Here is a 17,283-nt window from a genome sequence, read left to right as displayed (position 1 = left end):
AAAATATTGAGTTCTTTAACCACGGTTTTGTTGGCTGTTCTTGGTTCTTTTGTCATCTATATTTAGAGAAACACCGTGAAGCTTTTATATTATTAAAGTGTCTGGGATTGTAATATCAGACCTACGGACTAACTGATTCTGACATGTTCCCCTCGGTCCTGTAGACTCTGACAGCAGCTCTGAGGACGAGGCCCCTGCCAAACCTGCCACAGCTACCAAGAAACCTGCCACAGCTACCAAGAAACCTGCCACAGCTACCAAGAAACCTGCAGCAGCTACCAATAAACCTGCCACAGCTACCAAGAAACCTGCAGCGACCCCCAAGGTCCCAGCCAAGGCTGCTGCAGCTACCAAGAAACATGCAGCGACCCCCAAGGTCCCAGCCAAGGCTGCTGCAGAAAGCAGCTCGGACTCCGACTCTTCATCTGAAGATGAGGCTCCAGCTAAGAAGGCTACCCCGGCCCCTGTTACTAAACCAGCCTCCAAACCAGCCTCCCCAGTTGTTAAACCAGCTGCTGCAGAAAGCAGCTCGGACTCCGACTCTTCTGAAGATGAGGCTCCAGCTAAGAAGGCTACCCCGGCCCCTGTTTCTAAACCAGCCTCTAAACCAGCTTCCAAACCAGCCTCCAAACCAGCCTCCCCAGTTGTTAAACCAGCTGCTGCAGAAAGCAGCTCGGACTCCGACTCTTCATCTGAAGATGAGGCTCCAGCTAAGAAGGCTACCCCGGCCCCTGTTTCTAAACCAGCCTCTAAACCAGCTTCCAAACCAGCCTCCAACCCAGCCACCCCAGTTGTTAAACCAGCTGCTGCAGAAAGCAGCTCGGACTCCGACTCTTCTGAAGATGAGGCTCCAGCTAAGAAGGCTACCCCGGCCCCTGTTTCTAAACCAGCCTCTAAACCAGCTTCCAAACCAGCCTCCCCAGTTGTTAAACCAGCTGCTGCAGAAAGCAGCTCGGACTCCGACTCTTCTGAAGATGAGGCTCCAGCTAAGAAGGCTACCCCGGCCCCTGTTACTAAACCAGCCTCTAAACCAGCCTCTAAACCAGCCTCCAAACCAGCCACCCCCGTGGTGAACAAACTAGCCCCAACCAAGGCCGTAGCCGAGAGCAGCTCCGATTCTGACAGCGACAGCTCGGAGGACGAGGTCGCTGCAGCCAAGAAGACCACCAAACCTACAGCCGCAGCCAAGACTCCTGCTTCAGCCAAGACTCCTGCTTCAGCCAAGACTCCTGCTTCAGCCAAGACTCCTGCTTCAGCCAAGACTCCTGCTTCAGCCAAGACTCCTGCTTCAGCCAAAGCTGCAGAGTCCAGCAGCAGTGATGACAGCTCTAGTGATGAGGAAGAGGGTAAAGGAGTTTACATACTTCCCATTCGAAACAGTTTGTTCATATATTATGACATTTTGTGACGTTTTTATCTTCGGCAAGTGTTTTTTAAAAATGTTTCTCGACATCTAGGCAAGCTGAAGTGGGTAGCCAAATTCTACGCTAGAGTCATTCACGGGTCCAAAAAGTTGTTCCAACGTGGAACTGGGGCTTTCCCCACCCGTACCTGATATGCATGAATACATAAAAAAAAAAAGATATACAGACCCGAGGACAGCTAGATCCGTTCCGTATAGACCTGGTCGGACAGACCCGAGGACAGCTAGATCCGTTCCGTATAGACCTGGTCGGACCAGTCCGATCCGAGGACAGCTAGATCCGTTCCGTATAGACCTGGTCGGACCAGTCCGATCCGAGGACAGCTAGATCCGTTCCGTATAGACCTGGTCGGACCAGTCCGATCCGAGGACAGCTAGATCCGTTCCGTATAGACCTGGTCGGACCAGTCCGATCCGAGGACTGCTAGATCCTTTCCGTATAGACCTGGTCGGACCAGTCCGATCCGAGGACAGCTAGATCCGTTCCGTATAGACCTGGTCGGACCAGTCCGATCCGAGGACAGCTAGATCCGTTCCGTATAGACCTGGTCGGACCAGTCCGATCCGAGGACAGCTAGATCCGTTCCGTATAGACCTGGTCGGACCAGTCCGATCCGAGGACAGCTAGATCCGTTCCGTATAGACCTGGTCGGACCAGTCCGATCCGAGGACAGCTAGATCCGTTCCGTATAGACCTGGTCGGACCAGTCCGATCCGAGGACAGCTAGATCCGTTCCGTATAGACCTGGTCGGACCAGTCCGATCCGAGGACAGCTAGATCCGTTCCGTATAGACCTGGTCGGACCAGTCCGATCCGAGGACAGCTAGATCCGTTCCGTATAGACCTGGTCGGACCAGTCCGATCCGAGGACTGCTAGATCCTTTCTGTATAGACCTGGTCGGACCAGTCCGATCCGAGGACAGCTAGATCCGTTCCGTATAGACCTGGTCGGACCAGTCCGATCCGAGGACAGCTAGATCCGTTCCGTATAGACCTGGTCGGACCAGTCCGATCCGAGGACAGCTAGATCCGTTCCGTATAGACCTGGTCGGACCAGTCCGATCCGAGGACAGCTAGATCCGTTCCGTATAGACCTGGTCGGACCAGTCCGATCCGAGGACAGCTAGATCCGTTCCGTATAGACCTGGTCGGACCAGTCCGATCCGAGGACAGCTAGATCCGTTCCGTATAGACCTGGTCGGACCAGTCCGATCCGAGGACAGCTAGATCCGTTCCGTATAGACCTGGTCGGACCAGTCCGATCCGAGGACAGCTAGATCCGTTCCGTATAGACCTGGTCGGACCAGTCCGATCCGAGGACAGCTAGATCCGTTCCGTATAGACCTGGTCGGACCGGTCTGATCCGAGAGATGGACGCAGAAAAGTCGAAGCTACTTTATTAACCGGAGATGAGAAACCGTGAGGGAGCCTCTAGCTGACCACTGACACAATGTTGTCGTTCAAAATTAACACATTAGGGAAGCCATAGAAAAAGGAATCTGGTTGAGATCTCATTCACTGCTCAATAGGGACGCATAGGAACGCAGAGCTTTCTAATTAAGTGTCCCTTCCTGATTGGATTTTTCTCAGGCTTTCACCTGCAATATCAGTTCTGTTATACTCACAGACAATATTTCTACAGTTTTGGAAACTTTAGAGTGTTTTCTATCCTATCTGCCAATTATATGCATATTCTATTATCTGGTCCTGACAAAATAGCCTGTTTATTTTGGGAACGTTATTTTTCCAAAAATGAAAATAGTGCCCCCTAGTTTCAAGAGGTTATTAACCGGAGCTGAGAAACTGTGAGGGAGTGGAGGTAGAGAGGTGACGCTCTAGCAGGGGTCGTACTGTGTAGCCTAACTTTTGCCACACAGAGGCTTTTGAGGCTCTACGACTAGCCTATTGCTGATTTGATGACCATATGATTGGCCAACTACAACAAGCAACACGTGCTACTCAAGTCAGTTGAAATTACATATTGACATCACCCGTGATAATCATATCAGATCTGACTTAGACTTGTGATAGGATTTTGATTTCTGGATCTGTATCTGCTCGGGTCCCGGATTGGGTTTTGGGGGACAGGTGGCTCCGTGAAGATCTCTAGTCTACGCCCCTTCGTCGTTGATTAGTCAACAGTAGGGAATTCTTCGTTTAACTGTTTGTCATCGAGAGACTACTCCTTTCTCAAAAACGTCAAACTTAATGATCGATTTCTTGAGTTCTTATTAATTCTGACTACTTTGAGGAAGTGTATACTGGCTACGGCGATATGGACAAGCGAAGGTCTTATAAGCGAGTATGCCAGCTAGACGCTGGCTGAACTGAAGCTGATGCTTTCAGAAGGCAGACTCTTTCTCATGGTGCCTCTTCACTGTGACTTAGTCCTACATGTATTTAATATTTGTACTGTGTAGGCCTATCATAGCTATTTTATATTTTGAGGTTGATTTGTTAGTAAGCATTTCATTGCATTTGTATACGTATCATCAATTGAACCTTGAACCTTGCAACAGCCTCGACTAAGAAGGCAGCTACCCCAGCCTCGACTAAGGCAGCTACCCCAGCCTCGACTAAGAAGGCAGCTACCCCAGCCTCGACTAAGAAGGCAGCTACCCCAGCCTCAACTAAGAAGGCAGCTACACCTAAAGCCTCCTCCACCCCTGCTGCCAAGGCAACAACACCGGCTAAGGCTGCCGAGTCGTCATCGTCCCAGGACAGTAGCTCTGAGGAAGAGGAGGCGAAAGCACCGGCAGCAGTCACCACTCCCATCACTAACGGTGAGCTTTGAACTCTAGAAGGTTCGGTCTGGAACCTGGGAATCTGGTCAATGGTCATTTCAATTCCTGATATTTACCCACTGATTCTTAAAGAATATAACTTATCAATTAGTGATGAGGGGGTCGATAGTTACATACTGGGATATTATTTTTAATGTATCGTTTTGACATTGCAATATTGTTTTTGTCCTAGTTAGCCTGCAGCAAATCTCGTGTTTATTTCTCCTTCGTTCATTTAAAAAAAAAAAAATGGGGAGCCAATTTGTTTCCAACACTAATTTCCACGACTAAACTTTGTTTTCTCTCTTGAAGATGTATTGTGAGCAAAATGTTTAAAACATCGAAACACAATAAAATCACAGTATCGAATCCCAGTACACATACAGTTGAAGTCGGAAGTTTACATTCACTTAGGTTGGAGTCATTAAAACCCGTTTTTCAACCAATCCACAAATTTCTAGATTACAAACTATAGTTTTGGCAAGTCCGTTAGGACATCTACTTTGTGCATGACACAAGTCATTTTTCCAACAATAGTTTTCAAAATAGAAGCCACTTCCTGGTTTGATTTTCCTCAGGGTTTCGCCTGCAATATCAGTTCTGTTATACTCAGACAATATTTTGACAGTTTTGGAGACTTTAGTGTTTTCTATCCAATACTAATATATATTAGCAACAGACTGAGGAGCTGGCCGTTTACAATGGGCACCTTTTCATCCAAGCTACTCAATACTGCCCCTGCAGCCATAAAAAGTTAAAGGCAATGCTACCAAATACTAATTGAGTGTATGTAAACTTCTGACCCACTGGGATTGTGATGCTGAAATAAATAATTCTCTCTACTATTATTCTGACATTTCACATTCTTAAAATAAGTGGTGATCCTAACTGACCTAAAACAGGACATTTTTACTAGGAATACATGTCAGGAATTGTGAAACTGAGTTTAAATGTATTTGGCTAAGTTGTATGTAAACTTCCGACTTCAACTGTAGAATTGTGAGACTCCAATACATATCGTATCAGCACCCAAGTACGATGGTGATGTCCTATTGTGAAGTCCCAGCCCTACTACCAATGTCTTGTGAGTTTTTAGTATAGTTGTCTAATGTGTTGAGTGTCAGTTTACAAGGTCAAGGGAAATATATTTTACAATCATTTAACCAAGAGGGGTAAAATTGACTGATCTTGTTTTTGTGTCGCAGTAGCTCACCAGTGTCTTGTCTGGGCTGTTGAATCCTGCTGGGCTTTTTAGTTCTCATTTTTAAATGGGGGAAATCAGTTAACATTTCAGAATTCCTTCTCATGTCATCCTCACTAAGGTTTGAATTATTTTAGAATCAAAGGTCGATTATTTACAAGGACAGTTTCCTCAATGTCCCCCCCCCCCCCGTCTTCTCTCCCTCCCCAGGCAAGAGAAAGGGGGATGGAGAAGACTCGTCTTCTGAGAGGGAGGAGGAGGAGGAGGAGGAGGAGGAGGAAGTAACGACGCCTAAAAACCAGAAAGTATTACCAGCACCACAGACTTACCCCAAAGTCTCTAAGAAGGTGAGACCCCGTCACACTGACTGGGGGTTCAGAGCTTGGATTGGCTGGCTGGCTGACGGCTGGCTGACTGGCTGACTGGCTGGCTGGCCGGCTGGCTGACTGGCTGGCTGGCTGGCTGGCCGGCTGGCTGACTGGCTGACTGGCCGACTGGCTGGCTGACTGCTGACTTGGCTGGCTGGCTGGCTGCTGACTTGGCTGGCTGGCTGGCTGCTGACTTGGCTGGCTGGCTGGCTGCTGACTTGGCTGGCTGGCTGGCTGCTGACTTGGCTGGCTGGCTGGCTGCTGACTTGGCTGGCTGGCTGGCTGCTGACTTGGCTGGCTGGCTGCTGACTTGGCTGGCTGGCTGGCTGCTGACTTGGCTGGCTGGCTGGCTGCTGACTTGGCTGGCTGGCTGGCTGCTGACTTGGCTGGCTGGCTGGCTGCTGACTTGGCTGGCTGGCTGGCTGCTGACTTGGCTGGCTGGCTGGCTGCTGACTTGGCTGGCTGGCTGCTGACTTGGCTGGCTGACTTGGCTGGCTGCTGGCTGGCTTGGCTGGCTGCTGACTTGGCTGGCTGCTTGACTGGCTGCTGGCTGGCTTGGCTGGCTGCTGACTTGGCTGGCTGATTGACTGGCTGCTGGCTGGCTTGGCTGGCTGCTTGACTGGCTGCTGGCTGGCTTGGCTGGCTGCTGACTTGGCTGGCTGCTTGACTGACTTGGCTGGCTGCTTGACTGACTTGGCTGCTTGACTGACTTGGCTGCTGACTGGCTGGCTGACTGACTGCTGGGTTTTTTGGTTCAATGTATTTGTTATGATGGCGTAGTCTCAGTATTCAGAAATGGGCCCTGACCTTGATGGCTCTGTAGCGCTACATGTTGGAGATGGAGCTATATATATATATATATATAGCCAACAACATCTATTGATGCCAGAACTACCATGCCAGCAGAATCAATGTTTGGGCCCATTTCTGAATGAATATATATTCACACTCACACGTGTGTTTGTAAATAAATGCTTTGGGCTGTAGAACAGAGGTGCATTGTGGTACTAACCGGTGTGGGGCGTTGTCAGATGCGGACTGAACTAAACCCCTCATTCTCTCTGTGACCATCTGTCTCACCGTCTGTGTGTCCCTCCTCTAAAGATCAATGTACCTTTCCGTAGAATAGTAGAGGAGGAAATTGAAGTGGACAACCGTCTGGCCGACAACTCCTTCGATGCCAAGGTGAGTTTATCTACACTCCTCTGTCCCTCTGCCGTGTCCACGCCCCTCTGCCGTGTCCACGCCCCTCTGCCGTGTCCACGCCCCTCTGCCGTGTCCACGCCCCTCTGCCGTGTCCACGCCCCTCTGCCGTGTCCACGCCCCTCTGGCGTGTCCACGCCCCTCTGGCGTGTCCACGCCCCTCTGGCGTGTCTACATGAATCCAGCACTCACTTGATTCAGTTGTAATTTGTAAGGCTATTCTCTTGTACAGGATGTTGTAACACGTTGCTGCTCTGTGTGCTAAGCCCCTCATCCGAACGCCCATTACAGCTCTGCCAAGCGGTGAAACCTAGAGAGTTAACCATCTGTTTCTGTTTACGTTGTGTGCGGTCAGGTATGTGGATCAGAGCCACACCTGTACTGGAGAAATCTCAATATAATACAAGATGAGAAGCGGTTAGTTTAAAAAAATTGGATATCACATTTTTTTTTTTTGTGATATCCAATTGGTAGTTAGTCTTGTCCCATCGCTGCAACTCCCGTACAGACTCTGGAGAGGCGAAGGTCGAGAGCCGTGCGTCCCCCGAAACACGACCCACACCAAGCCGCACTGCTTCTTGACACAACGCCCGCTTAACCCGGAAAGCCAGACGCACCAAGGTGTCAGAGGAAACACACCATACACCCGGTGACCATGTGCCCGGCCCGCCAACAGTCGCCAGTGCGCCGTCCCATGGGTCTCCCGGTCGCGGCCGGCTGAAACGGAGCCTGGACTATAGAACCCAGAATCAGCTAACACTGTGATGCAGTGTCTTAGACCACTGCTCCAGTCGGGATGCCTTGTGGGTTAGTTTTATTTAACTGTCGCCATCTTGGTTGTTTGAACGATGGGCTAGATGGAGCTGCTCTAAAGTTGGATGTTAATGCAGAGGATCACTGAATGGCTGAAACAACATGTCACATCTCTGTCGTTTCAGGGCTAGAAAGTATATTTGTGTTGCTCGATCTTTACGCGAGGATGTCCCACCGGACACACAGTTCTGGGAGTCGGTCAGAAGACCTGTCAGTCAAAGGGCACACTTATGAATATTTGTCTCTCTGCCCACTCAGCCTTACTGATAGTTAGAGAATTAGCATTTCCCTGCCCACTCAGCCTTACTGTTAGAGAATTAGCATTTCCCTGCCCACTCAGCCTTACTGATAGAGAATTAGCATTTCCCTGCCCACTCAGCCTTACTGTTAGAGAATTAGCATTTCCCTGCCCACTCAGCCTTACTGTTAGAGAATTAGCATTTCCCTGCCCACTCAGCCTTACTGATAGAGAATTAGCATTTCCCTGCCCACTCAGCCTTACTGATAGAGAATTAGCATTTCCCTGCCCACTCAGCCTTACTGATAGAGAATTAGCATTTCCCTGCCCACTCAGCCTTACTGATAGTTAGAGAATTAGCATTTCCCTGCCCACTCAGCCTTACTGATAGAGAATTAGCATTTCCCTGCCCACTCAGCCTTACTGATAGTTAGAGAATTAGCATTTCCCTGCCCACTCAGCCTTACTGATAGTTAAAGAATTAGCATTTCCCTGCCCACTCAGCCTTTCTGATAGTTAGAGAATTAGCATTTCCCTGCCCACTCAGCCTTACTGTTAGAGAATTAGCATTTCCCTGCCCACTCAGCCTTACTGATAGTTAGAGAATTAGCATTTCCCTGCCCACTCAGCCTTACTGATAGTTAGAGAATTAGCATTTCCCTGCCCACTCAGCCTTACTGATAGTTAGAGAATTAGCATTTCCCTGCCCACTCAGCCTTACTGATAGTTAGAGAATTAGCATTTCCCTGCCCACTCAGCCTTACTGATAGTTAGAGAATTAGCATTTCCCTGCCCACTCAGCCTTTCTGATAGTTAGAGAATTAGCATTTCCCTGCCCACTCAGCCTTACTGATAGTTAGAGAATTAGCATTTCCCTGCCCACTCAGCCTTTCTGATAGTTAGAGAATTAGCATTTCCCCGCCCACTCAGCCTTTCTGATAGTTAGAGAATTAGCATTTCCCTGCCCACTCAGCCTTACTGATAGTTAGAGAATTAGCATTTCCCTGCCCGCTCAGCCTTACTGATAGTTAGAGAATTAGCATTTCCCTGCCCACTCAGCCTTACTGATAGTTAGAGAATTAGCATTTCCCCGCCCACTCAGCCTTACTGATAGTTAGAGAATTAGCATTTCCCCGCCCACTCAGCCTTACTGATAGTTAGAGAATTAGCATTTCCCCGCCCACTCAGCCTTACTGATAGTTAGAGAATTAGCATTTCCCTGCCCGCTCAGCCTTACTGATAGTTAGAGAATTAGCATTTCCCTGCCCGCTCAGCCTTACTGATAGTTAGAGAATTAGCATTTCCCTGCCCACTCAGCCTTACTGATAGTTAGAGAATTAGCATTTCCCTGCCCACTCAGCCTTTCTGATAGTTAGAGAATTAGCATTTCCCTGCCCGCTCAGCCTTACTGATAGTTAGAGAATTAGCATTTCCCTGCCCGCTCAGCCTTACTGATAGTTAGAGAATTAGCATTTCCCTGCCCGCTCAGCCTTACTGATAGTTAGAGAATTAGCATTTCCCTGCCCGCTCAGCCTTACTGATAGTTAGAGAATTAGCATTTCCCTGCCCGCTCAGCCTTACTGATAGTTAGAGAATTAGCATTTCCCTGCCCGCTCAGCCTTACTGATAGTTAGAGAATTAGCATTTCCCTGCCCGCTCAGCCTTACTGATAGTTAGAGAATTAGCATTTCCCTGCCCACTCAGCCTTACTGATAGTTAGAGAATTAGCATTTCCCTGCCCGCTCAGCCTTACTGATAGTTAGAGAATTAGCATTTCCCTGCCCGCTCAGCCTTACTGATATTTAGAGAATTAGCATTTCCCTGCCCACTCAGCCTTACTGATAGTTAGAGAATTAGCATTTCCCTGCCCACTCAGCCTTACTGATAGTTAGAGAATTAGCATTTCCCTGCCCACTCAGCCTTACTGATAGTTAGAGAATTAGCATTTTACATAGGATATTTAGAGGTACTGCAATGTCATCCTTAGTAAAAGAGCTCCAATATAAATTGTCGGTATTGTATTGATCCAGGGATGTGATCATGTCATTATGGGTATTGTATTGATCCAGGGATGTGATCATGTCATTATGGGTATTGTATTGATCCAGGGATGTGATCATGTCATTATGGGTATTGTATTGATCCAGGGATGTGATCATGTCATTATGGGTATTGTATTGATCCAGGGATGTGATCATGTCATTATGGGTATTGTATTGATCCAGGGATGTGATCATGTCATCATGGGTATTGTATTGATCCAGGGATGTGATCATGTCATTATGGGTATTGTATTGATCCAGGGATGTGATCATGTCATTATGGGTATTGTATTGATCCAGGGATGTGATCATGTCATCATGGGTATTGTATTGATCCAGGGATGTGATCATGTCATTATGGGTATTGTATTGATCCAGGGATGTGATCATGTCATCATGGGTATTGTATTGATCCAGGGATGTGATCATGTCATTATGGGTATTGTATTGATCCAGGGATGTGATCATGTCATTATGGGTATTGTATTGATCCAGGGATGTGATCATGTCATCATGGGTATTGTGTTGATCCAGGGATGTGATCATGTCATCATGGTGCTCTTCGTGTTTTGACTCTTGTCTCTCTCTGTTCACCTCAGCGCGGGTCGGATGGAGACTGGGGCCAGAGGGCCAATGACGTGCTCCGCTTCACCAAGGGAAAGTCCTTCCGTCACGAGAAGACCAAGAAGAAGAGGGGAAGCTACCGCGGAGGAGCCATCTCCCAGTCCGTCAACTCCATCAGGTTCGACAGCGACTGAGAAACTAGTCATCATCATCATCATCACCCCCCTCCGACCTGATTGAGCCGAAACATCAACTGAACTACCTACAGCTGTGTTGACAAGACGGCCACACTGACAGCTGGCTACCTAGTGATTTTAGTTCATAAGTCTGTTAATCCTTTTTTTAACGGCTTTTTTATGGGGTAGAAGACGACACAAGTGGTCCTGAAAGGGCACCTTATTTGCTTTGTAGGGCTGTTGATCTGGTCTAGAGCAGTGCACTACATAGGTAGTAGTGTGCTATTTAGGATGCTGTCTCATGGGTCAAGGCTGCAGGGGGAGTGGTCTGTCTCTGTGCTTTAAACGTTGTACAGATTACTAAAGGGTTAATGTCCTTAAGCTGCATTTACAACATATAGCCACCGGGTGGCGGTAGTAAGCCACCAATTCTGTTAAATATCCATTTAAAAGTGTAAACGGTTCTCAATTTTTTTTTTTTTTTGCTTTTTCTCTCAGCCATTAATCTGTTGCTTGTTGTAGTATCGTCAGCGCGGTATCTTCCCCCTTCTGTCCAGTGTCTCCTCAGTATCAACATTTTGAAATGCTCTGTTCTTGTTGTTTTATCGCGGTTTGGAGGAGGAGGGTTACTTGATTTTTAATGCAGACAAGGCCTTTTGAATGATGCCGTCCCCTACCAGATCTCACAACACCTGGATAAGTGTTAAACCACTGCCATGTGAACGGTCTGGAACTTGTCCGTCCTTTAACATCCTCTGCAGTCTCACGGAGACCCATCACGGTTTAGATATGAAGGTTTTATGTACGTATTTCACTTGTTGTAAGCCGGAGATCATCCAACTGTTATTACGAGCTCTATAGTGTTGAAGGAACTCCCTGGGTCATGTTCAGTATACAAAACGTTTGGAAACAGGAGAACACACTTGTTGTACAAGTCCATGCAGTACCTTTTTCACTCAGTTATAAAACATCCCCCCCCCCCCCCCTCTACTGAACAGGATCTGGGTGTATCTGAAATGGTGCACTATATAGGGAATAGGGTTCCATAGGGCTCTGGTCTAAAGTAGTGCACTATATAGGGAATAGGTTTCTATAGGGCTCTGGTCTAAAGTAGTGCACTATAGGGCTCGGGTCTAAAGTAGTGCACTATATAGGGAATAGGGTTCCATAGGGCTCTGGTCTAAAGTAGTGCACTATGTAGGGAATAGGGTGCCATTTCGGGCGTCATCCTGGGGTTAATTTCTGCTGATGTGAGACTGCCCCCTGTCGGTCTGGTAGACTGCCCCCTGTCGGTCTGGTAGACTGCCCCCTGTCGGTCTGGTAGACTGCCCCCTGTCGGTCTGGTAGACTGCCCCCTGTCGGTCTGGTAGACTGCCCCCTGTCGGTCTGGTAGACTGCCCCCTGTCGGTCTGGTAGACTGCCCCCTGTCGGTCTGGTAGACTGCCCCCTGTCGGTCTGGTAGACTGCCCCCTGTCGGTCTGGTAGGTGGTTCATCATTGGCAGCTGAGGTACTTCTCTTGGCCCAGCAGCTTGATTGACAGCCGGAACAGCTAACCTCGAGGTTATAATTTTATGAATTTAAATTTCCTGTTTCTACTCGAATGTAACCCCTTTCTTATTGAGTCTTGTTTATTATTGGAATAAAATACGTTTGTGTCCCAATTTCCTTCCTCCCTGCACATTTAGCAGTCATTTCCTTTTGACTTGTGAAGTTGAGCAACTCTTTGGAGCTCAATGAAATTAAATTAAAGGTTTGTTTAAAAATACAACCAACATAACCCTGAGAGTTGCCTCTGTTCTGTTCTGTTCTGTTCTCTGCCTCTGTTCTGTTCTCTGCCTCTGTTCTATATTCTCTGTTCTGTTCTATATTCTCTGTTCTGTTCTGTTCTATATTCTCTGTTCTGTTCTCTGTTCTGTTCTCTGCCTCTGTTCTATATTCTCTGTTCTCTGCCTCTGTTCTGTTCTCTGCCTCTGTTCTATATTCTCTGTTCTGTTCTATATTCTCTGTTCTGTTCTCTGCCTCTGTTCTATATTCTCTGTTCTCTGCCTCTGTTCTATATTCTCTGTTCTCTGTTCTCTGCCTCTGTTCTATATTCTCTGTTCTCTGCCTCTGTTCTATATTCTCTGTTCTCTGTTCTGTTCTATATTCTCTGTTCTGTTCTATATCCTCTGTTCTGTTCTCTGTTCTGTTCTCTGCCTCTGTTCTATATTCTCTGTTCTCTGCCTCTGTTCTATATTCTCTGTTCTCTGTTCTATATTCTCTGTTCTCTGTTCTGTTCTATATTCTCTGTTCTGTTCTCTGCCTCTGTTCTATATTCTCTGTTCTCTGCCTCTGTTCTGTTCTCTGCCTCTGTTCTATATTCTCTGCCTCTGTTCTATATTCTCTGTTCTCTGCTTTTGTTCTCTGTCTCTGTTCCCTGCACCTTGGTTGGAGAGCGAGGTAGCGGCAGTGAATCCACCCTCAACGTTTGACCAGGACCATAACTTGGGGACAAAAGTCCACTCTAAAATGGGCAGTTTTGTCAAACAACACAGATGTTTCAAGTTGAGGAAGCGTGCAAAAAAACACATCAAGAAGCTGATTAAACAGCATGATCATTACGCAGGTGCACCTTGTGCTGGGGACAAGTCCTCTCTAAAAATGGGCAGTTTTGTCAAACGACACAATATCACAGATGTTTCAAGTTGAGGGAGCTGACTGCAGGGATGTCCTGCAGCTGCCTCCAACGTTGTTTGAGAATTTGTCACAACCGCAGCCCTCGGGTAACCAGTGTAACCACGCCAACCCAGGACCTCCACATCTGGCTTCTTCACCTGCGGGATCATCTGAGACCAGATACCTGGACAGCTGAGGAAACTGGGTTTGCACAACCAAAGAATATCTGCACAAACTCAGAAACCGTCTGAGGGAAGCTCGTCTGCGGCCCGTCGTCCTCATCAGGGTCTTGACCTGACTGCAGTTTGGCGTCGTAACTGATTTCATTGGGCAAATGCTCACCTTCTATGGCCACTGACACGCTGGAGAAGTCTGCTCTTCACGGATGAATCCTGGTTTCAACTGTACCTGGCAGATGGCAGACCGCGTGTATGGCGTCGTGTGGGTGAACGGTTTGCTGATGTCAACGTTGTGAACATAGAGCCCCAAGGTGGTGGTGGGGTTAGGCTATGGGCAGGCATAAGCTACGGACAACGAACACAATTGGATTTTATCAGTGGGAATTTGAATGCACAGAGTTACCGTGATGAGATCCTGAGGTCCATTGTCGTACCATTCATCCTCCGCCATCACCTCATGTTTCAGCATGATAATGAACAGCCCCATGTCACAAGGATCTGTACACAATTCCTGGAAGCTGAACATGTCCCAGTTTTTCCATGACCTGCATATTCACCAGACCTGTCACTAATTGAGCATGTTTGGGATGCTCTGGATCGATGTGTACGACAGCATGTTCCAGTTCCCGCCAATAACCAGCAACTTCACACAGCCGTTGAAGAGGAGTGGGACAACATTCCACTTTTCTGATCCACATTTTTTTCATTTTTTTCTCAGGGGCATGTGGGGAGAAGCCACCTTCTTCTCCCCACATGCCCCTGAGAGAAATTAGTTCTGATTTGTATAACATTTCAAATTGCAGCTTTGAAAGCTTCGTCCCTGTCGAGGAGAGGAGGGTCTCAGCTTTCTGTTTTGCGTTTTTATTTCTCAATATTCAGCTCAATAGCAACTATTTTACTACGAAGATATTTGATATGGCTTTGCGATATCGCGCGGCACACCGGCCATTGTGATGCCATAGATTTCACTGGTAGTCGTCTTCAACTGCAATGTTTGTTTTTTGTTGGATGAATTCTACTAGTCGTGGGTAGTATTGCTAGTTAATGTGTTTTGAGTTTCCACTTCCTGTTAAACCCCAAATTAATTGTTCTATGATATTAGTTAGTGCACATAAACATGTAATTAATATTTGTTGGAACAAAACAAACATCTGGAAATTCTAGAGTCCTATTTTGACAGTAAAATGCAACCAACATTTAGTCTTTTATAGTTGTCAACCCAAAAATTCATGACAATCACTGGATTAGGTAGAAAAAATATATTGAGTCCTGCTTGGATGTGTAAGAAATTAAATGAAAACAACTTATGTGAATCCAGTCTATTGTAGCTCTTAACAGAACACTTTCAGATGGTCACCGACCAAGTCATGGGTTGGTACCTCCAACTACAAGGCTTAGACAGACAGACAGCCCCGACTGACTAGGAGTTAATGTAAGGTGGGATGTTCTAGGAGTTAATGTAAGGGAAGGATGTCCTAGGAGTCTAAGGTGGGATGTCCTAGGAATGTCAATATTAAGTCCTAGGAGCTAATGTAAGGTGGGGTGTCCTAGGTGTTAATGTAAGGTGGGATGTCCATTTTAAGTCCTAGGAGTCTGTGTTAGGCGGGATGTCCTAGGAGTCTGTGTTAGGTGGGGTGTCATATATTAAGTCCTAGGAGTTAATGTAAGGTGGATGTCCTAGGAGTCTGTTTTAGGTGGGGTGTCATATATTAAGTCCTAGGTGTTAATGTAAGGTGGGGTGTCAATATTAAGTCCTAGGTGTTAATGTAAGGTGGGATGTCCTAGGAGTCAATGTAAGGCAGGATGTCCTAGGTGTTAATGTAAGGTGGGATGTCCTAGGAGTCAATGTAAGGCAGGATGTCCTAGGTGTTAATGTAAGGTGGGATGTCCTAGGAGTCAATGTAAGGTGGGATGTCCTAGGAGTCAATGTAAGGCGGGATGTCCTTATTAAGTCAACAATCACGTTCGCCCTTTAGCCAAAGGAAGCAAATCAGGATAACTTAGCATTGGTTTATTAAAGTTAGACTCAGCGGTCTGATGCAGACAGTAAACAGCATAGGGTGTCAATTTCCACTAAGCGCGTTGAAGCGCTCGACTTCTCCGCTGTCTTGGTCCCGTGGCTCCTACCACATTGTCACAGCGTGAAGCACACCTGTGACCATGAGCACAGACATTGTGTGTGAAAGTGAATTATTGGATCTACCTTCAGCCAATTCAAACTAGTTGTTGAAATCGAGCAATGATAAGATGGGCTAAAATCATAGACCTGTAAAAAAAAAAATATGGATGAAGCCATCCCCCCCGTTGTTTCCTATATGAAGTCCCAGTGGCTCGAAGATCAGGAAGTGCTGTCTATGCGTGTCGTGACGCTGCAGGCTAGCTCAGTGCTGCCCTCTCATTGGGTAGCTCAAGTTGAAGGCCGACCGGGGTCCTGCGAGCTGCCATTAGAAACAACATTATCCTTATAAGGTGGTCTGTGTGTGTCAGGAGAATTCTATACTCCTGTTCATTTACCAATTAAATTAGGTTACCCTCAGTCTGTTATATCAGGATTTGTAAGATAGAAACGAAAACAGACAGAGGCCCAGTCTACCAAAGTTAAATGTTTATTCACGGGAGCGTTCTGACGTGTACAAGTACAGGACCTTCAATTTATAGCGACACACAAATCTGCCCGCCAATAGAGCCTAGGGGAGTACGTGAGAATAGTGTCTTCCTACCCTCCCCTAAGATAGGGAGAGACCTGGGACTGGAAAGTGTCCCAGCCAAGGTCTCCCCGGATCTGGCTCAGACAGATAGTCTGTTCTCAAAACACTAGAGACATTGTTCCCAAAACGTTGATTCTGACTAAATCCACACACAGTATTATAATATAATCATCGAATGAGTCTAACCCTTACACACATGTATTATAATAATCTAATGATTCAAATTAATTTCATACAAAAACATGGTATCAGACCTATGGTTTCATACGATCACATGGTATCAGACCTATGGTTTCATACGATCACATGGTATCAGACCTATGGTTTCATACGATCACATGGTATCAGACCTATGGTTTCATACGATCACATGGTATCAGACCTATGGTTTCATACGATCACATGGTATCAGACCTATGGTTTCATACGATCACATGGTATCAGACCTATGGTTTCATACGATCACATGGTATCAGACCAATGGTTTCATACGATCACATGGTATCAGACCAATGGTTTCATACGATCACATGGTGTCAGACCTATGGTTTCATACGATCACATGGTGTCAGACCTATGGTATCATACGATCACATGGTATCAGACCTATGGTTTCATACGATCACATGGTGTCAGACCTATGGTTTCATACGATCACATGGTATCAGACCTATGGCTTCATACGATCACATGGTATCAGACCTATGGTTTCATACGATCACATGGTATCAGACCTATGGTTTCAGGACTGTAAACATTCTAATAATTTATTAAACCCCATTTCCTTCTCAGTGTGTTACTGCTTTGTTTTATCTTCTCAACCTGATGAAGGTGATCAATGTAATCGGTTCAGAAAGTTTCCCTCCACTTTTCCCACATCCAAACGTGGGATTAAAATGGATTTAATTGTCCATTTTCCTCAACAACT

At 46.8% G+C, this 17,283-nt stretch overlaps 1 protein-coding gene across 15 annotated transcripts in view; it reads left to right on the top strand.

The window, feature by feature from the left end:
• Positions 1-12,590, top strand: part of LOC110499507 (nucleolar and coiled-body phosphoprotein 1) — a 28,083-nt gene extending 15,493 nt beyond the window's left edge. For 7 of the 15 annotated variants that reach the window (XM_036956392.1, XM_036956393.1, XM_036956400.1 and 4 more), the window contains 5 exons: positions 165-1,346; positions 3,944-4,207; positions 5,619-5,755; positions 6,881-6,961; positions 10,672-12,590. In XM_036956392.1, the coding sequence (XP_036812287.1) occupies positions 165-1,346; positions 3,944-4,207; positions 5,619-5,755; positions 6,881-6,961; positions 10,672-10,830 (1,823 nt within the window). In that variant the 3' untranslated portion in view covers positions 10,831-12,590. The remainder of the gene's footprint in view (positions 1-164; positions 1,347-3,943; positions 4,208-5,618; positions 5,756-6,880; positions 6,962-10,671) is intronic. The other 8 variants (XM_036956394.1, XM_036956401.1, XM_036956396.1 and 5 more) reach the window with 8 other exon arrangements.
• The last annotated feature ends 4,693 nt before the right edge of the window (positions 12,591-17,283 follow it).

The sequence above is a fragment of the Oncorhynchus mykiss genome, chromosome 20 (assembly GCF_013265735.2).
Source record: "Oncorhynchus mykiss isolate Arlee chromosome 20, USDA_OmykA_1.1, whole genome shotgun sequence".
Classification (NCBI taxonomy): Eukaryota; Metazoa; Chordata; class Actinopteri; order Salmoniformes; family Salmonidae; genus Oncorhynchus; species Oncorhynchus mykiss.
This window is presented reverse-complemented; position numbering and strand designations above follow the sequence as displayed.